This window comes from Saccostrea echinata, unplaced genomic scaffold, assembly GCF_033153115.1.
Source record: "Saccostrea echinata isolate AGI-Se365-2 ecotype Australia unplaced genomic scaffold, CSIRO_AGI_Sech_v1 ptg000003l, whole genome shotgun sequence".
NCBI lineage: Eukaryota > Metazoa > Mollusca > Bivalvia > Ostreida > Ostreidae > Saccostrea > Saccostrea echinata.
In genome coordinates, this window is record NW_026889752.1 from 9,680,659 (window position 1) to 9,703,717 (window position 23,059).

Genomic DNA, 23,059 nt, shown 5'->3' on the forward strand with positions numbered 1-23,059 from the left:
AATGGACTAATCTGGTTATAAAAAATAACCTGCATAGTAATAAATATAAGACCCGGGAAAGTCTTTGGGCTGCTGTGAATCGTTCACTACGGAGCATGTCACGTGACTGCTTGGATCACGTGTTTCGTGCTTGGGCAGAAAACTATAATTGTCTGGTCTGCATTTATGCTTGATTCAAGGGCAACAAAGTTTTTCTTTGGAATTCAGAGAATGTAACAGGCAGGTGTATTCAAACTATGGAAACTTAAGAAAAGAAATTCCAAAGTAAGTTGAACGGCGTGCTGCAAGAATTGTAAAATTGAATGTTATCTCAAATTATAAAACCTAATTTTTTTTCCTTTGTTGAATTTTTGTTTTAGCCATAATGTTCCAAAACTGACACATTTGAGTACAAACTGGGAAGAGGTCGAATACTGTGTTCTGTTTAAAAAAAATTCTCGGAGTGATAAAAATGCAATTAATTGTTTTCAATTAACTTTGCTTAGACATGTACAGTTATAATCATAATCTCAAACTGAGGTCATTGATTTCCTTAATCAATAAAAAAAGCTGTATGTGTACTTTATTTTCAGGGAATATCTTACGAAGAAATTTTGTTATATTCATGATGTCAAATGACAAGCATTTTCACAAGTATGGATATCTTATAAACTGATAGACAACTGAAACAGAATTTTAATATGACACTTTAAGATTATCGTACTTGATACTAGTAGGTACTAGAAACAAGCTAATTTAGGGAAATTTGTCTCCCCGCTTAAGGAAAAAAGAAAAGGGCGGAAAACTTGAAAGAAATTCAGAAGGAAAAGAAAAAGGTCGACCATGAGTTTTGGACTTAAGTCAGTAGAGGTCTTTTTTAAGTCGAAGAAATGCATGACCTTAAGATAATCTTCTCCCTCCACTTTCAAAAGTGGAAGGGGCACTGGATATCCCACTATACCCTTTACTACCCCCATGAGTCCGTATATTGATTAATACTAGCTTTTAAAATTGGCGCCTAAGAAAAAATTGCTTGGCGACTTAACATTTGCATTGACGACTATTTTTTTTTTATAAGGGGTCAGCTGGCGCCTAATTTTTTAGATGTCACTCAGAGGCCTGACGTGTTTTATTGCAAAAGCTAATAAAGAACTAAAGTTATTATCTGAAACCTATGTATGCGATATACCTTTTGACATCAAAATCTATAGGGATCTTCTTTAAGTCATGTTTACTAGTAGTATAAAATGTCATTGCAAAACCTTAAAGAGAACTCAAGTGATCATCAAGAAACCATTTTATGCAAGATGTGAAATTTTGACGCTTATGTTTTAACCTTAATACCAAAAGGGTTCTTCTTTTAGTCAAAGGGAATAATGAAGTTAAATTTCATGGAAAAAGATTAGAGAACTAAATTGATCACCTGGAAGTTATTATTTGCATAATATGAGTTTCTGACCTTAACCTTTGACCTATTGACCTTAGAATCAATATGAGTCTTCTTTAATTTGGCCAAAGGGAGTTGTACATGTAAAATACAATTTTATCAGAAAAGATTTTCGAGATATCGTCCGGGAACGAAAATGTAACACACAGAGGGAATGTATAAATTTCTGACCATGACCATTGATCTTTTGACCTCAGATCAAGGGGGTTTTCTTTAAAACATTGATAGTTATGATGTCAAATTTCATTGAAAAAAAAAAAACCCTCGAAGAAAACTAAACGTCATCTGGAAACTATGTTTCCTTTTGTATAACTTTCTGACCTTGACCTTTACACGTCTGACCTCAAAATCAATGAGGATTAATTTATGCCACAGGGAATTTTGATATAAAATTCCGTTTCTAGGAGCACAAGAACGTTTTGAGATATCGTCCGGAAACGGAAGTGTTACATATTTACAGAAGGACAGACGGACTGACAGACCGATGTACCGATAGACAAACCCAATTTTTAAAAAATCCCCCACTTTCAGTGAAAGCGGGAAACAAAAAAAAATCCATATAAGTATTCATAGTGAGTACATGTTATGGTCAACTTGGTTTTTGTAGGATGCATATAATTCCAATTGCTTTATTACTGATGTTGCTGGGGACACAGGAAGCTGTCGGAGACAGTGTAATACAAAGAACAAATAACTGGAATACTTACAAGATTATTACCTCTCAGCGATTCAGACTTGCTTCACACTAGGATTTTTCAAAGAGCAGAAGGGAAACACGTTGACAGAAAAAGGTAGTTTTTGCAAAATGTAGTCCTTCAATTTAAGGACAGACGATACGTTCCTCAATAATATATAATTTTTTCTAAGATTTTGTCATTGAAGTATTGATACTTTAACATGTTTACTCGCAAAAAATTGAGGTACCTTACCAGTCATTTGTGCAAGATACCAGAGGATGTTTTTCCTATAAAATCCTTTTGGAAAAAACTTAATTAGCCAATATCACATTTTTTGGTGTTTCATTTTTTAAAAGACAATTAGAAACCAGTTTATAAATCAGAAGGTAATTAAAATTTTGAATATTTTCCACATAATTCGAAGATATACAAAACAGATATTTGAGAAACGTATCGTCTGACCTTTAATTGGTAATTCAATGCATGTACTGAAAACATATACAAGGAAAACAAGCAATCTACAATTTGATTAATTTCTTTATAAGAAATAAAACATTTTTATAGACATAACTTTGAATAAATAATCATTAGTAAACCAGAATCTGAATGACTGAGAAGATCACGCGACCTTCGTGTCCATCCCCTTCAGATTTAGTGTTTTACGGAAGAACTCATTCTATTGTGCGTCACAAAGAGGCTACATAAGTAGTGCATTTAAATATTTTTAAAAAATGTAATTTTTTTTGAGAATGTTATTTGTGTGTAAATCACACTGTATTTTGTATTTTCACGTAGGATATGTTTCATGAAACGCACTATATTTCGCTTAATATTTATTGCTTTTATCAAACGACCATTTTATTAAATTGATATTTTGATTTTGCTTGATTCGATATATATGTAATAAACAATATGTCGAATGATAGTGAGGAAGATATGAAGATTTATTCACCAATGAAAAACAATATTCTCCTTGGGTGAAGAAATCTTCATATCTCACTCACTATCATGCTATAAATGTATATTAACAAATGGTCCAAAACTGCGATAGTACAATAAATTCTATTCACTAAAATGGAATGTTATTCTAGCCTTGTGTATAGGATACTATAGTAATTAGCTAAATATTCAACATGCATTTTCTTTTCTAGAAATAATTGCATTCGAAGCCAGCCTGAACTCTTCACTGAGAAATATGAACAGTGGTGAAAGAGTAATTTTCTCCACTTTGGGTGAAAACAATGGCAATGGATATGATGCAAGCAGTGGTGTCTTCACTGCTCCCGGAAGTGGAGTTTACGTTTTCGTTTGGAGTATAGTGTCAACAGAAACACGTTTTTCCTCTACGGCTTTAATTGTTAATGGAAAGAAAAGAGCTATTAACGAATGTAATTCCAAGAAGGCAAATAATGACTCCTGTACACGTACGACTGTCGTAAAACTGGCGGTCGGCGAAAAAGTCTGGATCGAATGTGTCCAAGACGACTCTGCTATTGATGATTATAAAAGCTCATCCTTTGCTGGATTCAGACTTTAACGTTTTACACGACATCACTATTTATTGCATCATCACTTAAATGAAAATTTAATTGAATTCCTTTTTATAGATTCTGTGATTAAGTAATTTTAAACAACTAGATGTAAATAATTTTCAGGTTTGCAGTAAAAATAGAGGTGATTGCTTTCAAAATTAAACATTTTTTCTTACTTATATAGCTTTTCTCAAAATAAAAAATCAATTTAACGTCAATCTTTTGTTGTTCTTTTATATTTGCCTCAAATAATGGCAAATATGGTAATTTTTTTTATAGGTCAAACTGTAACAACCTTTTTATATTGTTTTAATTAAAACCGTCTCGCTCTTCTTGTCAGTAGCTAAATTTTACTAGGATTTGGATTAATAGACCAACTAACATCGGTATTATTATATTTATTTACAATCATAATCGGCAGTCTATATTATTGACATGCCACCAGCTTATAGATAGGGAGGTCACAATCGTTATTCTTTATTTGCCAGACCATGAGCTAATAATACTACTCAAAATAGTTTAGAATCATTTATTGAATTTTAACAAATTGTATAAAATAACATAAACAAGTGCATATCGTTATGAAATTAAGTCTTGTGGACTGATTTATAAACAGAAAAATAACTTAAAACTCAAACTGTTAAACGATAAACATTCCAAATTCATTAGGGCTCAATTTACAAAGTCACACATAGCATTCAATAGCGCATATATTCTCCATGAGCATTAATTGACTGATATCATTAAAAAAAATCATCTGAACGTAAAGTAATGAGTTACAATGTACTTTATTTGACAAAAATATATTTACAGTTGCAGTATTGAACCTCACATGTTTTCATTGTCATTTGCAATTTGGATACCAAAAGCTCTGACATTTTTTTTTTCAATATGTCTTGTTTTATGAATATTGTTGGAAAGCAATCATCCAAATCATCTAATTCTTAATTTTAAGTGAATTCATTTTCTTTGGATCTTGAAATGACGTGTGATTCAGCTTAGATTTTTAATTCACAAACATTCAGCAAAAGTCATATATAGTGCATTGAATTTCAGTTGTTTGTGTGGCTGGATCCCCGACCTAGCTCTTTTATATCTAGCTTAATTTGTGCCTTTTGTAATTTTAGTTATACTGCTTATACTTTGTTTTCATATCTATTGCAGTAGCCGAGGGGGAAAAATATCTAAAATCTGTATTAAATATTATTTCTACTACTCTTTCAGTATTTGTTCCTTGAAAGTATACCTCCTCCTGATAAAAGAATTAGAAATTTTGTACTATTATACGAAATTTGCAGAGCAAAAAGTTTTACAAAAGACATTTTATGCTACATCAGGCTATTTCAGGTTATTATTTAACCATGAAATTTATTTGTTCATTTATTCAGATGCGCTTAAAACATTACGCATTCAATAGAGTGAATATGCTAGTTTTCAGACGTAAAATAAGAAACCTCTATAAATCTTAATTCATTTTTTATGACACATGCTTTCAAATGAAACAAAAAAAATGCATTGATGAGTCTTCCACAACAAATAAATACGAAATTATATCGTAAAAATACTGACATCATAATAACAAAGCACTCAATATACAATATATAATACAATGTCGTCTCACAATTATTTATTATGGAATGCAATATTATTTCAACGGCTGCAATAATCATGATCTTTTTCTGTTTTTATACACATGGCATCGTCAGTTGCAATTTTGATACTAAGAGCTCTGACTTTTTTTTTTCAGTGTGTCTTGTTTTATGAATACTGTTGGAAAACAATCATCCAAATCATCTAATTCTTTTAAGTGAATTCGTTTTCATTAGATAATTGATCTTAAAATGTCGCGTGATTTAGCTTAGAGTTTAATTCACAAACATTCAGCAAAAGGTCATGCATATTTTTTCTGTTTTTATACACGTGACAAAGAACACATTTTAGCGCATCATATGATTTTTTTCTAGACAATACTATATACAATTACGATGAACAAGTTTAATGTTTCTCATTATATGTTTTAGGAAGGTTGCAGATTGCATTTTTGGTTTGTTTTACCCATTAACAACTGATACTGGTGGTTCCCCCAGTGGTGACTCCAACGCTAGGACTACAACCTTCCAAAATACTGTTTCACGGGCACCACCTTCGTACCAGGTAACAACTGATCGCTTTTTAAGTGTTCGATGAAGAGATGAAATCATATTGTTGCTATTAATGCTTTTATAAAGCAAAAACACGACTGAAGTCTCGCCTTTTTGCCTCAGCCTTTCCTCCACAAGATTAACCTGCCAAAGACACCACTCATTCTTAGCAAACTCATTTGACAAAACTACCAGTACTTTCCTACTATTTTTAAACGCATCCTCTATTTGGCCGCACCTATCAGCCCCAACTTCGAATTCTCTATCAGGGATGCACAATCTAATCTCCTCAGATTCTAGTTTTGGAACCAGTTTTTGGAAAACCCAGCTTTCATCAGCTTCACAGTATACGACAAAAGCATCATACTTGAATTCCTGTTCATTCAGAAGCTTGACGTAACCCATTCGTTTTAAACGATAATAATAAACTAGATTTTTTATACTTGGCAACTGCACGGCAATAATAATGGAACTCGACACTAAAACAAAAGCAAAAACTGACATTGATATCAGTGGAATAAGCCATGGCTTTTTCTCTTTGCAATCTTCTTCTGTAAGAGTAAGTGATAATATTGACTTACGAAGCATGTTACCGGGTGTTTGACATGTGTATCTCTGTGGGAAATTCAGAAGGGTTACATTTGTATTCCGTAACCAATCCCTAAACCAAATCATGTCACAACCACAGTCAAAAGGATTGAATGCAAGACTAAAAGCCTCTAGATTATTCATAATGTATGGAGGTACTGATGTTTTGTTAAATACAGCAATCCTGTTCAATTCAAGATTTAACCGAATTAAGTTTGTGAGGTTTTCAAAAACGGTGTCTTTCCATCCAATGAGTTTGTTTTGCTTTAAGGAAATTCTTTTCAAGGATTTCATAGATTTGAAGGTGTCTTCATGAATGGTGTCCATTCTATTCTCTTCCAGGGACAAAGTTACTAATTTATGTAAAGGCTTAAGTAACGTGTTTCCTAGTGGCCCTGTTGGAAAATGGTTTCCAGTAAGATATAGTGTCGTCACATTTGGGCACCATTTGAACATATCCGTCGGAGAGTATTTTTTGTTACCCTCGAAATCAAAATCATTATAGATAAACTTCATAGTAAGAAGGCTGGATATGTTAAATGCATACTTGGAAATTCTTTTCAGACTTTTTGCGTATCCTATTTGAAACCACTTTAGAGATTTAAGTGGACTAAATATGTTATCCGAAAGTTGATATATTTCAGTATTACTAAGATCCAAGATTTGAAGAGTTTGGAGACAAGCAAAGCTGTGTTTAAATAGGTATTTCAATTTTGTATTTGACAGGTCCAACTCCCTCAAATTTGGATGTAGACTTTGCCTTGATTCATTGCAAAACAATGGCATTTCTGTAAAGTAGTTGAAACGGAGGTCTAATTTTTTCAGACGTGGTAAACATTGAAATCGATAGCCCCTTAGTGTTATTATGCTTGTATTAGAGAGATAGAGATTCGCTAAATTTGGGGTAAAACTGTGGTGTTTTACTCCACAAAAGTTTGGAATATCTCTCATAATATTATTCCTAAGATCTAGGATGCGAAGAGCTGGAAGACACTTAAAAGAGTTATTGCGTAGTCTTGATAAAAACGAAAATTGAAGTCGAAAATCTTCAAGACCTGGAACGTTGCTTTCTCCATCTGGATTGCAAAAATTCGGAATATTAGTAATTTTATTCCTGCTTATGTACAACTTTTTAAGATTTTTTAGGCATTGGAAAAGTTCTTCCTGTATATTTCCTATAATACCAGTGTTTTCAAGATATAATTCCTCCAGTCTGTTGGTAACATTTTGAGTGTCTAAGCAAAACGTCGGAAATTTGTCAAGTTTATTGTTTTGTACATTAAATATTTGAAGGTCCGGTAGACAGTCAAACGTGAAATTTGGAATATTCCTCAGTTTTGTTGACTGCAGCTGTAGGCGTTTTAAATTTGGGAACCCATTTGTTTCATTCTGGCAAAAAATTCTCAAGTCTTTGAAGCTGGAAAATGATAAATCTAAAGTCGTCAAATTAAGGCCTCGAATTACTGCAGAGGTGAAGTTCAACAGCTGATTTCGGGCTAAAACTAATGTTCTCAGGCTTGTGTGTGAAACATATCTAAATAAGTCAGGTTCGATTTTCTTCCAATTATTAGAGGTCAGAAGGAGAATCTGTAATGATGATGTCATATTTTTGAACGAATCTCGTAGAACTCGAGGTGAAAGTTTTTTATTGTGAGCTATTTCTATTGTAGCCAGAGACTTGAAATTCCGGAAAAGTCCTGACTCCATCTTTTCTAAATTCAAATGTTGAAGCCGTAATGCTTGTAAAGGGAGACTTGTCAGATTTTCAAGATCGTCTGTTGATAATCTGTGACGTGTAAAATACCTGAAAGATACATCTGATATGTAGTCTGGAAGTTTAGGGAAGAAACGCAATGGTTGCTTCTTTTTTGGTGGTTTGCATAAAGATGAGTTCGTTTTATCATCACACAAACACATTCCAAGGCCACAAGAAGTGACAGTTGGTGATACTGGTTTGAAAAGGTGTAGGTATATGGGAAGAAACATGAAAAACATCCTCAATCTCATTTTTCCAAAATTCACTGAAAAAAGATTTATTTTTGTGTATCATGGATTTTAATTATCCAAAATAAATATGTTAATTTGTCCTACCTGAAAAAAGCACTTAATCATTATCAGTTCTTAATTTTGAATCGAAAAAAAAAATAAAGTATCAATTCTAAAAATATATAACTTAAAAGAATAAAGATGTATTTTTGGTATTTATAAAGACCTGAATTATAGGTTTATATCATTTTGTATCAATTTAAGCATAACTGAGCAAATCATGCTATGAAATATTATTTCTATGATTCTTTTCCAATTTTTTTTTTCAATATGATCGACTTATTAATAGTATTTTGCATAACTTCCCATTTAGGACATTTTCACTCATACAGAGACGTCACAGTATACCTGTGAAGGGCTTCAAATTTAGACCTTTAATCGGCACTTACTGCATTGAGCAGTGAGGGTTCTTTATCGTTCCAATGCCTACCATGACACGAGACCTACGTTGTTAAGGTCATATCATAGAGCCCCTTGACTTTCACTTCTTATGACGGCCACTTGGCGAAGGAACAGCCACTACCTATGTTTACATCTGGGATTTGAAGGGTAGCGGAGGACGAGAATCAAACCCAGGCTTCCTGATCACGAAGCGAGCGTCCTACCACTAGGCAACCGTGTCCGGTCTGTTCAATTTGAAAATGGATGGATAGTTCAAGCAAAGTTTATCTATTATGAGAAGTACATTAATCAAAATTCTCCTTTCAAAGTAAGGCGATTTTTCTAGGCTAGTTTCGTTCAATGAATAGGATTAGAAAAATATGTAGAAAAATTACACATTTTTAGTCAAACTAACATACAATGTACCACCTTTTTTTTTTTTTTTTTTTTTTTTTTAAAGTAAAATAAGCGCCTTACTCAGGGACAAACAGATTTTTATCTCTGTGTATTTGCACTTTGAAAATATGAAAACCTCGTTTTTTTTTTTAAGATTAAGTGTGAATATCTGAACCTTTATATTCACCAGATCATAGCAGTACTAGTAAATGGAAAAGATCACTTTTTTTTCCAAGGCAGGTTTGAGAGTGAACTCTTAAAAATTAAGGTGTTACCACACTCACAATATCAAAGTTTAAATCTGAAAAACTGCATCACTATCTACTGAATATACCAGGAAATAATCAATAATAACAAAAAATGTGTAGGTTGTACTTTTTAAAATGCTAGAGAGAGATAAACAGAATCATATGTAAAATTGTTCATTTTTTCTTTAAATTATCAAAATCCTTAAAAATGGTTTAAAAGATATAAGATATTATTTTGAAAAAAGAAAGTTCCAAATTAATTCTACTTACTCAGGCAAATATTTATTTATTATTTAAAGTATGGTAACTATTGATTTTTTAATTCAACATAAACAAAAAGTGGACGCTAGAAAATTTAATATGAATTTTAGAAATATATACATTACCGAGATGAACTTTTTTGTAATTTTAAATTGAATATTGAAATAAGAATGGTCTCATGATCATGATTGTAAATTAATAAGGATGCACTTTTGCGTAGTTGAAATCCCCTTCAAATGTCCATTGGCATGTAGAAGAGTGCAAATAAGGAAATTAAAACCGAATCAATTAGAAAAAAGTCAGTGGTATAAAACGAATTTATTTTTATGCATGTTTAGACTGCATCTGACCAACATGTACAGATAATTTTGAGTAGTATTCTAATACTATCCATGCTTTAATTTTATTTATTGTAAGCCTTTTCACTTTTTATTTGAGTCTTTTCATTTGTATGAAAAAACAGTTTTTACACAGCCATTGTTTTTATTTCTTGAATGTATCGAATTGCTATCCCTTGTATATATACCACATGTACACCACTGTTTTCCTTTCGTGATTGTGGGTTTTAAAGTCAAGAGTTTTTACAAGTTGGTAAATCAGGGGTGAAAGAGAGGCTTATTTTTACAGATGAGAGTGCCCCGAGGGCTGGTGGAAAGACGAATAATGACCCCTAAAGAAGAATGACCTTAAGTCTTTGAGACCCAATCACCTGTCGAACTCGGTATCACTTTGTTGGAAAGGGGTCCTTTTTTCATTTGGGATAATTTTTCTTAAGGAGGGATTCTTCTCTGGTTTCTGACTAAAGGAAATATTCAAAGTATATTTGCTTGTATGTCTTATATATTTAGGTGTAAGGGATTTAAAATATCATATTTTTCTTTCCTCATCGCAATTGTACAACTTTAAATAGAATTGATAAACTGAGTTTGAAATCTAGCAGGGACTATATTTTTGGCGGAACGGTGGCGTATGAAAATATCTTCTTTTCTGCTTCTCAAAATTACTATAGAACAATGAATTTACTTAAAAATTTTAAACAATCAGACTTTTAGAAAATTTCAAATGTAAGTAAAATTAATAATAATGGACTGAAGTTTTAAAATATATCAATTACATATGATTTTTGCTTTTATATCAATTTGTATCTTTATATGATTACTTTACCATATGTGAAAATAAGAAAAATACACGAAGCATATAAAAATAACTAATATGTCCTAAAAATCTAGGAAAAACGAAATAAACTCGGATTATCCAATATCTATTTTAGTTAAATTATTTATGTCAGTTTGGTAGTATCATCTAAAAGACCCTATATGTTAATATCTTTTAAGGCAAAAAGACAAACATTTATTCTTTTGAAATAGAAGTAGGCATGGCATGATTGGCAATATTTTTTATTCTTAAAGTCAAGGAAAAAGATCATGACCTTGACCTGACCTTGCTTTTAAAATAAAACGGTCAAATTTAATCTAATTGATACCATCACTTAATAATAAAGTCTTCTTGAATCTATGAAAATTTCATTAATTTTTAAACATAAGAAATATGAGAAGAATCCTCCTTATGGGTGCACATCGAAAAAACATGTCCTTAGGACCCTTTATTGTACAAAAAATTGCATTTTCCTAAACGACTGTTGGGGTCATCTTTCTACATGGGTCATTCTTGTGTCTTTACACCGACATTATACCAATGGTCGTGTAATCCGCGTATCTCTCGAAACCAGGGAGAGATAATACACTGTAAATACTCGAAAAATGAACTTATTTCATTGCAAGACAGTTTTAAAATAGAAGTGAAGAAATGTCAATGGATAAATTATCTCTGTATTTCGAGATTTCAGCATATTTTTACGTTTAGGTTTGTTTATAAGTGTTAACTAATTCTAATTTAAGCATACAAGATTTAACTACATACGTGGATTGTTTTAAATATCAGTGCTACTTGACATAATTAGGGGAGGTTATTCATTTGAAACGCAAAAGCTTGCTCTGAGGACGATCAGTTGTAAATCCGAGGCAACCTACTGGCAAATAAGTTGATATTACACGCATTTTAAATAACATCGTTGAAGGTAAGCTTTTCCAAAATTCTACAGTCGTTATATTGGTTGTGTTTGCAACTATAACCTATAGCTGGGTTGTCGTTGGCTCGTGGCGGGTGTGACTAGTCGACAGAGGATGCTTATTCCTCCCATGTATATGACCATACCTCTGATGTTTCCAGGATCTGTGATTTTGTCTTGTTCAGGATTTCTATTCTTTTTTGGATTTGTGAGATTAATCGCTGCTCGTTATCTTAAACTTTTATATTACGCATTCATTTTTATTGGAAAGAAAATGCTTTATTTAAAGATGGTATTCTCTTGCTTCGATTTAGAGACCATCTTCAATATAGTCCAAAAAGTCTGAAAAGATTCTGTAAGTTATTTTTGCTAACAAGGTCAATATAACGACCATAGACTTTATGAATTCTGACTTTAAAGGAGGTTGTTGAAATCCCGTAACATCAACCTATCTGTCAGTAGCTTGCCCCAGTTTAAAATTTGACCGTTCTCAGAGAATGCTCTTGTTTTTGCTTGCTTGTATATTGTTTAACGTCCCTCTGGAGAATTTTTCCCTCATATGGAGACACCACCACTTGCCGGTGGAGAGCTGCAAATATTGTCCTATACTCGGCACTTACGGCCATTGAGCAGTGAGGGATCTTTTTCGTGCCAGCACCTACTGCCACACGGGACCTCGGTTTATACGGTCTCATCCGAAGGACCGGTCTCCACGTCCCACAGTGGGATTCGCACCCGCGACGTAAGGATAAACTCCTTACGCCGCGACTCTAGAGCAGACGCTCTAACCACTGCGCCACGCGGGCGACTGAGAATGCTCTTGAGTATCGAGTAAGTTGGGAGACGTAAACACCATATGCAGATGAAAGCCGAATATTACTACATGAATAACAAGATGTGTTTGTGAAACACTATGCCCCTGTATGGCAGCTTATGTCGAAGGTTAAAGTTTCTCAAATGCAAGTCAAAATCCAGGCCAAAAGATAAAAAATGTTGATACCCAAAGAAAAATCTTGTCTCGAGGAAAACACCTGTGGAATTTGAAAGACCTAGATACAACTGTTCAAAAGTTTTGGTGAAGGTTAAAGTTTTTTTAAATAAAAGTCAAACGTCAAGGTCAAGGTCAAAGTGGTTGGTATCCAAAGGAAGATCTCGTCACAAGGATTACATACGTGAAGTATGAAAGCCCTAGCACCAACCATTCAAAAGTTATGGCCAAGGTTAAAGTTTTTCAAAAATAGGTCAAACTCCTAGTTCAAGGTCAAAGGGTCAAAGTGGTTGGTATCCAAAGGAAGGTCTTGTCACAAGGATTACATATGTGAAGTATGAAAGCCCTAGCATCAACCATTCAAAAGTTATGGCCAAGGTTAAAGTTTTTCAAAAGTAGGTCAAACTCCTAGGTCAAGGTCAAAAGGTCAAAGTGGTTGGTATTTAAAGGAAGGTCTTGTCACAAGGATTACATATGTGAAATATGAAAGTCCTAGCTCCAACCATTCAAAAGTTATGGCCAAGGTTAAAGTTTTTCAAAAGTAGGTCAAACTCCTAGGTCAAGGTCAAAAGGGTCAAAGTGGTTGATATCCAGAGGAAGGTCTTGTCACAAGGAATACACATATGAAGTTTGAAACCCTAAGCACCAACTGTTCAAAAGTTATGGCCAAGGTTAAAGTTTTTCAAAAGTAGGTCAAAGTCCAAGGTCAAGGTCAAAAGGTCAATGTGGTTGGTATCCAAAAAAAGGCCTTGTCACAAAGAATACACATGTGAAGTTTGAAACCCCAAACTCCAACTGTTCAGAAGTTATGGCCAAGGTTAAAGTCTCATAAAATTTTGCAAAAGTGGGTCAAACTCCAAGGTCAAGGTCAAAGGTCAAATATGATATGGTACCCAAAGAAAGGTCTTGTCACAAGGAATACACATGTGAAATATGAAAGTCATAGCTCCAACCAATCAAAAGTTATGGGCAAGGTTAAAGTTGACAACAGACAGACAGACAAACAGACAAACAGACAAACAAACAGACAAACAGACAGACAGGACAAAAACAATATACCCCCGGGATCTTTCGATCCGGGGGCATAAAAAGTGAAGTTATCTGGTTTGTCATAGGTATAACTGTCAATAGGTCCAGATAATCTATGGTCAATTTCACATCCAGATATTCATGAAACAGATATGTCAGACTCTGTGGTTTCTTCTATTTGAAATTTACTGGGATATATTGTGTCGACATGTGAATGGCTATTATTAATTGATAAAACGTCATTTATATACCTGATTGTCGAGTTGAAGGCCACAGCAAGTGTTTTTTTTTTTTCTTTTCTGACTAAATTCTTCTTTTTATTAACAGAATTATATTTAGATGCACGGCATTTTTCAAAGAGGGTTGGTTCTTTTCAAATTGTTATGAAGCATAAAAGAGATCTACATGTAAGATATGTTTACAATCCATAAATTTCGAGTATCCTGTCAATCGAACTTTACATTAAAAATATAACTTAGCATGATCTATAATTAATTTATTATAAATTAGAATGTTTTTACACACTACATGAAGTTATGAATAACATCAAGTCAAAAGTTTTCCATCAAGTCGCTTCCTTGTCATGCTAGTATCTGCGTTAAACGTCAGAGCTTAGTTATTTTGATGATCTCCACGAATCCTAAATCGATTGTTTAACAGGGGTGCACAAACCAGTACGCATGCTCATGAAACATTTCTAATATAAGTTGACGTAAGAATGTTCCTAAAAAGTGAGAAAGATCCTTAGATCAACTAATATTAGGACATATCTCATATTGTAGCTTATGAATATCTTAATAAACGACATACTAATTTATAAGAAAATCAAAGTTTCTTCACATTTACCTATGCATGCACAATGAAATATGAAGATAACGAACAGTATTCAATCTCAAAGTCCATTAAAACAATACAAATCGGGAGCAGAACAAACACGGACTCCAAAAACATCAAAAGTGGGATCAGGTGCCATGGAAGAGTAAGCATCCCCTGCCGACCGGTCACACCCGCCATGTGCTCCTTGTCACCGGTAAATAACGGAAAAATCCGTCGACAATTCAGCGTGTAAATAATAGCCTAACAAATAGTATGAAAAACGTCAGTCAGCATCTAACTTAATGATAGACTGTATTTGCTGACAAGGTCATTGTATCGACCATATATAGAACTTAGGAATTATGACTTTAAACGAGTCTGTTGATATTCTTGTTTCATCAATTTTTAGGTTAATGACTTATTGTTTATTGTTTATACGTAGAACATGCTCTTGCGTAGTGAATCAACTGAGAGATATACACCCCATATGCAGGTGATAAGGATACATGCTGCATAAGTAAGGGAAGTTGACGATTGAAAAGTTAAAGTCATCACGTTTATCATAAAGCTTTGTTGTTAGATTACGCATTAACGTATTTTTCTAGCAAAAAAATCCAAATATGAAACAGATGTTTTAGACTCTGTGGAATCTTTTATTTCAAGCTCACTGGGACATGTCGTGTTGACATTTGAATGAAAATAACTATTGTTAATTGATAATACGTCGTGGATATATCTAAATGGTGAGTTGAAGGCCACAGCAAGAAATTTCTTTTTCTCATGTATAAGATTTTGAATAAATTCTGCTTCATATGAACACCAAAATAGGTCTGCTAACAACGGATTGTAATTGGTACCCATGGAAATTCCAACAGATTGTTGGAAGACCTGGCTTCCAAAAACCACATTAGAAATTGTCAATCAGAAACTCAAGCATCTTTTTAATATCAACTTCAAAGTACTTGTCTGCACACTCAGAATGTTTTTAACAAAAGAATTTTGCAAATGACCAATGACAAGGTAATTTACCAGTTAATTTTCCAGTTCCATTTTTATTGCACAAAGCAGCTGTCTATGATTTCAAAGAGCCTGGACTTCAATTTATCGTGGTGAATAGGTGTATTTAAAGTTGAGAGGTCGTAAGTGTTTATGTTGTTGATATTGGTAAAATTTTGTGATTTCAAATGTTCCAAAAATTCCTTGGAATTTTTACTATCCACATCTGATTGACACCACTTCTCGAATATATTGTTGCACAGTACCCTTGAAGTTTCTCCTTCACTACTGTTAATATCTTAGTGAGGAGTAAAGAAAGAGGCTTGGTAGAAAATTTACTGGAACCCGCTATGTATCTTTGTTTGTAAGGATTTTTATGAAATATAGAAATGGTAATTCAAATTCATTTTGGTTGTTGGCAATATACTAGTAATACCAAAAGAAAGCAAAAATACATATCAAGAAGAAAATGTGTCAACAGCGTTATCATTCGGGAGCAAAATCGTAAGTCTTGTTTGTTAGCTTTTGTGTAGCATATTTTGGCAAATTTATTGGGCACAACCCCCTCCCCCCAATTTTCTCGCCCGAAAAGGCATTTTATAAACTTCGAATGTACTTAAGACAATATTTATGTTCTCCTGAAGTTAGGATGAGCTTACGACGATCTTCTCAATTTAGAAAATTTTCTACAAACTGACTTAAAACACATTGCCGACGGCAACAACATGTAGACTCTAAATGTAATTGCTTTAAAATAGGTTTGAGTTTTGTGTATTTAAATACAAACTAAATCTATCTGAAACTGAATGTTATCTTTAAAATCAAAGGGAAGTGTAAGATAAATAAAAAGGTAATACAGTCCCTGAAACGTTCTACTTTCCCATTTTTCCGTTCGCTCACCGTTCGTTCAGCGTGCGTTCACTGTTCGTTCACCGTACGTTCAGCGTTCGCTCTCCGTTTACAGTTTTGCGTTCAGCGTTCACCGTGCGCTCGCGTTCACCGTTCACAAAGCGTTCAGCGTTCGCTCTCCGTTCGTTCACTTTGCGTTCACCTTGCGTTCAGCGTTCACTTATCGTTCAGTATTGAGTGTCATTCGGAACTCCGATGTGAAAGGACTTAATCTTTTTGTAAGTAAGGATTCACAGGTTTTTTTTTTTTTTTTTTTTTTTAAATTTAATAATTAACATATCGTGTTTAAAGAATTATTATCTCATGGGAAAAAAATGTTGTCCACAATATTCTAAATTATTATTTTTTTAATTATTCTTACTTACCTATAAGGTTATTTATTAATTTACTTTAGAAAATAAATGCTTTTGTAATTATGTACCTACAATGTATGCAGAACGATGCTCAAAAATTAAATTTAAGTACGGGCAATATATAGATACTTCAAGCACTGCAACATTTGTTGTTATGTTAAAGACGATAAATCGTTAATGGAGAGATAATTATCCAAGTCAGTTTATTTACAAACTGCAACAAAATTATAAAAAATATTTATTTCTAACACCTTTTGTTTTGATTACTACAGAAATACATGATATAACTAGTTCTGAGAATGATACATAGTACTGCGGATATCCTGTTAATTGGATATCTTTGGAGCGAATTAATTGATAGTGTGGTTAAAAATATTTATTTACAATGTAATACACTACAGAATTTTCTCAACTTAAAGCTGAACACGACTCGTAAATAGACATACGCCATTTTTGATATTATTATCTACGATATCAACACCAAGGTATACTCTTCGTATTCGTTACACCTGACTGCTTTATTGTCACGGGTATCGGCGTGGAATGGCGACCCATGTTCGTGCTAGTTATCTTGCAATACTTTTGTTTACATTTTATTGCAGTTACATGTATCTGTGTTTGTTTGTATCCTGCACTGACCTGTACAACTATTGTAAGTTTCTTTGGCATCTTACTTTCCTGCATTAGACGAAGTATTAGTTATTTTTGTCGCTACCGAGTGCTGTATAGTATACGTCTGTCTACACCTGTGTCGACCGATTACACTGAACAGTGACTAAGTCAGGCCCTTTATATAGGGGACCTGAGATATAGCGAGAGTCCGATCGAAAATGGCGGACACATTCTTTTTACGAAGCGTGTTCAGCTTTAAATATGTAAAATCTATAGTTATAAAGAAAAAAAAAACACCGTAACATTATATGTTTGCCATTCGACATGGTAAAGAGCCCCCCCCCCCCCCTTTTCCCCCTACATCGGTTACCTAATCAGTATTTCCAGTACATTTTAATTAACATTTCAAAGGAAGTTAATGTGTTTTTTAGCACAAAAAAATTCCGTCTCAAAACAAACATGCATCTAAAAAAGTCATTAAACATTAGTAGTTCAAAATATACACGTGTCGGCGATGGTATTTTAAATTGGCAGAAAGTATGTTTCAAATTAAAGTGTTAATGCCCAATGTATTTTATTTATCTATTTATTTTATAAGCGTTGGAATCAAATCTAGAAATGATAAAAAAAATGTTAAAACTTGTTGGAAATACTAGCACTTCGTCTTCGTTGTGACGAGATTTTCACACCTGCACAGTGTCGAATGATTTTGATTGACAGGACAAGCATGTGGACTTCATGTAAACTTGAAGCAGGAAAACAAAACAAAACAAAAAAAACAAAAAACAAAACAAAAAAAACAAAAAAAAAACCGAGTATGACTGTCAAACAAATGGATTTGTTGATAAAAAAAAGAAGTTACTTTTCATTGCCTGATATTTTTAGAAATAAGCACAAACATTTGGTGAAGCCTGAAAGGGGGGGGGGGGCTAAAACGGAATCTCTCTCTCTCTCTCAATTGTCTGTTTGATAAAAAACAAGACAGCATATTACTTTACTGTCAAGTTCTGAAATTTTAATCTATATTAAACAAATAATATGGATATGCCTCTTTGTATTATCTTGTCCGAGTATAATCACGGGGAAATGTCTACAGGTACATGTAGAAGTCTGCTCAATAAATCATCATTAAAAAAATAGAAATGACACATAAATTAACGTTGTTAATTTTTGTTTTCATTATTTTACACGGAATCACCTTGGTACGAAAATATATGAATGGATGTTACAACCGTTGTAATTACATGTAGTTATAGATCTATAAGTCAGAAGTTTCCTCTTATCTGTAATGGGTTTTTTTATATATCAATAAGAATAAACATATTTATTTTTCAACTAAAATAATGTTATCATTCATTCTACATAGTTTGGAAACAATTTATTTATTTATCTATTCATTTATTTATTTATTTTTTTGGCATTTGATATTAGAATTCAATAGAATAGTTCCAATGCAAGGAAAAGATCAGAGGCATTCCGAATAAATCGTTCATCTTGCGTTCACTGTTCGTTCAGCGTTCACTTTGCGTTCGCGTTTGCGCTCCGTTCGCGTTCTGCGTTCGCTCACCTTTCAGCGTTCACACATCGTTCACCAAGTTGCGTTCAGCGTTCACATATCGTTCACTCACAGTTCGCTCTGCGTTCGTTCAGCGTTTGTTCACCGTTCGTTCAGCTTTCGCTCACCGTTCAAGTGGGAAAGTAGAACGTTTCAGGGACTGTATGCCTACTTTCTTGATATTTAAAAACCTGCTGAATTGCCGGTTTTGACATGAGATGCACTTAGCAAAAGTCGAGGATATAAATTTCATCTCTAAAAAATTTACCACCGGCAAGTGTTGGCGTCTCCATATGAGTGAAAAATTCTCGAGAGGGACGTTAAACAACAAACAAACAAACAAACTAAATAATTTGTAAGTCTTATTCTCATTAATTGTTCAAATTCCAATTTGATAATACCAAACTTGATGTTTTATAATCTTTAAGTAGGTGACAAATACCAATGAAATGCTTATAATAGGTATTTTTTTTTAAATAATTTAATTTACATGAAAAAAAAGAAGAAAATGCATAATTCATTTCATATTTACCTTGTATAAAATAAGGTTTGTTGCGCTGATTGATATAATCGTCTTTATTAGAATAGAGACAGTTGTAGTTTGCATCCTTACTTCATAATTTAAATTTGACTTCCTTATGCATAACATACTTCATACTACTTGACTTAGGTTCAGTTCTTAGGAACACATGCTCGTCAATCAAAAATGAAAAGGAAGTAAATATGCATTTAGAGCGTCATACAATATAAAAAAAATCATTTTTGGTGAATACTTGTGTCGACGTTTTTATCTAAAAAGAAATAAATTATTGAAATCTCCAACATTGAACTGTGTGGCATTGTACTTATACATCTGATAGTACTATATTTATTAAAAAAAAAAAAAAATCGAAGAAATACGTCTTTGTCCAAAATTTAAAATCATACTTGTAATATATATAACGTCACATATCAGATAGCCTTGCACTGAAAATAAGATTTCTTTGAAACAGACTGTCTGTAAAACATATATGATATCAGAAACAAACAGTTCGCAAACTTCGGGCTTTCAGTGAGATTTCATATTATGGCACAGAACTGTGAAACCCGAAGGCTACATAAAACAAGAGGTCCATAGGCCTTGACGGTCACCTGAATTATCTGATAACCAATACATTCTATAGACTCGTTCAGATTCAGATTTTTACTTCGTAAAGAAAATGTTGGGAGAATTTTTAAAGCCTATCTTTCAAGTATATGTCAATGAACTATGTCTCCTTCTTTCTTTATATTACTTTTTAGCTTAATCGAAATAATAAAACAAATCACACAGTATAAAGCTAAGACTAATAGAACATCATGTTCTGGTTTATTTGGTCATTTCTGTCTCTTTGAAATTAAATTACTCTGTTGACAAAAACTTTAACATACTTATTACACAACTTCCCTTTTCCTCGAACTAACAATTGTTTGCAATTAATAAAAAATATTGTTTTTAATTTCGTATGAGTACTTCATGAATATTTCCAAATAATAGTATTGATTTTCGACTTAAAATTATAATATTCTTCCTCTTTAAATAGGGAAATTTAAAGAATCTTATGATTGCTTCATTATCCATATCAAATTTTATATGCATCACTCCTCTTTCATTGAATTTAAATCTACTTTCCCCTGCTTCATTACATTTAAGATACATGTAATTTCTATAAGAAAATATTCCCATTTTCCCTTTTTTCTCAACATTGCGTTATTGATATTTACATTCAAAACACAATTTTCTGGATGTAAAAAGTAAAAAATAGTGTATTCCCATTCTAATGGAGTCTGGCATGGAAAATACTAATTTCGTAAAACACAAACCAATTATTCATCTCAAAATGTGGAATAAAATACATGTATGAAAATAACGTACAGTAGTAAATCTCAAATGTCCATTGTAACAATACAGATTTGAAGCAGAGCAAACACGGTCATGATTGGACGAACGAAAAAATCCGTAGACAATTTAGTGAAAATAATAACATTTTGTATGAAAAAATCAATTTTTCGACGTAATAATAGACTGTATTTGCTGACAAGGCCATTGAAACAAAATATTGAAGATTAAAAAAAAAACACTGTTACGATGAACCGATTTTTGGTAAGGAAAGGTAAATAGTGACATTGAAGACATTTAATATAAAGAAAGTTTCAAAAACATTGTGTTATCAAAGCGTGGTGATATGAAAACTATGTAGGTAAATTAGAATTTTAAACTTCTTATGTAGGTCCTTACGTAAAAAAATACTGTCTACAAAAATTTCAATTATTAATTAAATGAATAAATTAATTAAATTAAATAAATTATTAAACCGTTTTTAATCCTTGATATTAATCAAGAGCCTCATAGAACACTAGATCATGGAGATGAAAGATAAAAGACACAGGCATGGACTGTTGGTGTTCAGATGAAAACGCCTTAATTATGATTTGAGGACACATTAGGTGACATGACATTTTTAGAACTGGTAACAGTAGTATTTGTACTCTATTATGGGATAACAAGCTCGCGAATAAAAAGATCATACTTCATAAAGATTATCGAGCCCTTGTAGCGATATTGAATAAGCAATCCTCAATATCATAGTTGGTTATGTCCTTGGTTCGTCCATTTGTTTTTTAAATGTATAAAATATAACATCTTATTCCGCACAGTATATATTCCAAAAGAAAACTAAATATAAAAGCTGATGCCATTTCTCGCCAACGGTGGGACAGACTTTATCGGGAAGCGCCAGAGGCAAATCCAGTACCACTGCTAGGGTCTTCTTCCTTTACAACCCCATCTCCAGTTTGAATTTAACAAGTTATTAGATGCTTCAGTTTCACAGAATACACATTTTGTACTATAAACCACCTCAATCAAAACTGGCAACGAAATCTAGCTATAATAGTTCAGTTTATTTTTACATTTATCTATCATAGGTTTGGCCTATTCCACTACATGTCCAATCATCTGCATTATCATATCAATGCAAATTGCAGGGTCTTCATGACACTACCTCTGAATTTTTGACCGTCAAACTTTCACTGGGCATAAAACATGTAAAGCATACTGCAGACAGGAAGGCTACCAAAAACAAAATACATTTTAACAAAAATATTCCCGATTTGCCGAGTATTTGTAGAAATGCTTTTAAGCTGGCTTTGTTTTCATCTACATTTTCATTAGCTTTTCATGGGCTGTTGAGAGTAGGCAAGTGAGTTATCCACCCAAATTTACCAGCAAGGGTTATTCAAAGGGATGATAATAAATAAGGCAGAGCACAGGACTCAATAAACAAAACCATTACATATTCCAAGACTGACCAGATGGGCAACATTTGTAGGGTGGGGGACGTCAAATGCCCATTTTGTCACATGGATGTTTTTCTTAGTGTCCCTCCCAATTCCAGTTGTTCTGGTTCACTTTTCTGTCATTTTGGTTCATATTCCTTGACTAGATACCAATTTACTGCTATTTTGTCAAAAACAAACAACATACAAAGCAATACAAAACTCATTCCCTTCGAATAGGAGCTAGTTTTTAAGGGTTTTCTTCTGATGTCATTCAAAAGCCGGTAAGATGGAGATCCTGCTATAACAAATTATGTATTCCTTTACCAAAGTTTTAATTTGTTCAAAGATCATTTATTAAGTAGATAAGGAAATCATTTGGTTGAAGGGCTCCTCAATCATAAAGTGGGTAAAAACAAAAGCTATATATAGGCCTGGTGGTTTCAGTTTCAATCTTGATAGGGTAAATGTAGCATTCTGGTGGCAGGTCTAATGTGGTCTAATATTCATGCAAGTTATAAATAAATTAAAATACTTAAATAGATTTGGTCCATAACCGAGTGCCATCCTTCTGCATTGTGGTGGAAACGATTTAGGCCGTACTTCTGTAAAAAAAAGTTAAGGATACAAAACAGAAAATCTATAAACAAAACTTTCCTAGAGTTAGGTAAATTTGGTCTTGGTATTTTACCCCAAACCAAATGGCGGTATTCCCATAATAGTCAAAAAATTGGATGACG

At 33.1% G+C, this 23,059-nt stretch overlaps 1 protein-coding gene and 1 pseudogene across 1 annotated transcript; one reads left to right on the plus strand and one right to left on the minus strand.

Annotated features, from left to right (window-relative positions):
- The first annotated feature begins 2,034 nt into the window (after positions 1-2,034).
- Positions 2,035-3,771, plus strand: LOC133178443 (complement C1q tumor necrosis factor-related protein 3-like; annotated as a pseudogene).
- A 1,849-nt stretch (positions 3,772-5,620) lies between these two features.
- Positions 5,621-8,371, minus strand: LOC133178444 (toll-like receptor 13). Its single transcript, XM_061313142.1, has one exon. It carries the CDS (start codon positions 8,369-8,371, stop codon positions 5,687-5,689), a length of 2,685 nt encoding a protein of 894 aa, XP_061169126.1. The 3' UTR covers positions 5,621-5,686.
- Between the last annotated feature and the right edge of the window lie 14,688 nt (positions 8,372-23,059).

Bases quoted from the DNA above. Each gene is read 5' to 3' on its own strand.
- LOC133178444 (XM_061313142.1), bottom strand. From the start codon at position 8,371: ATGAGATTGAGGATGTTTTTCATGTTTCTTCCCATATACCTACACCTT.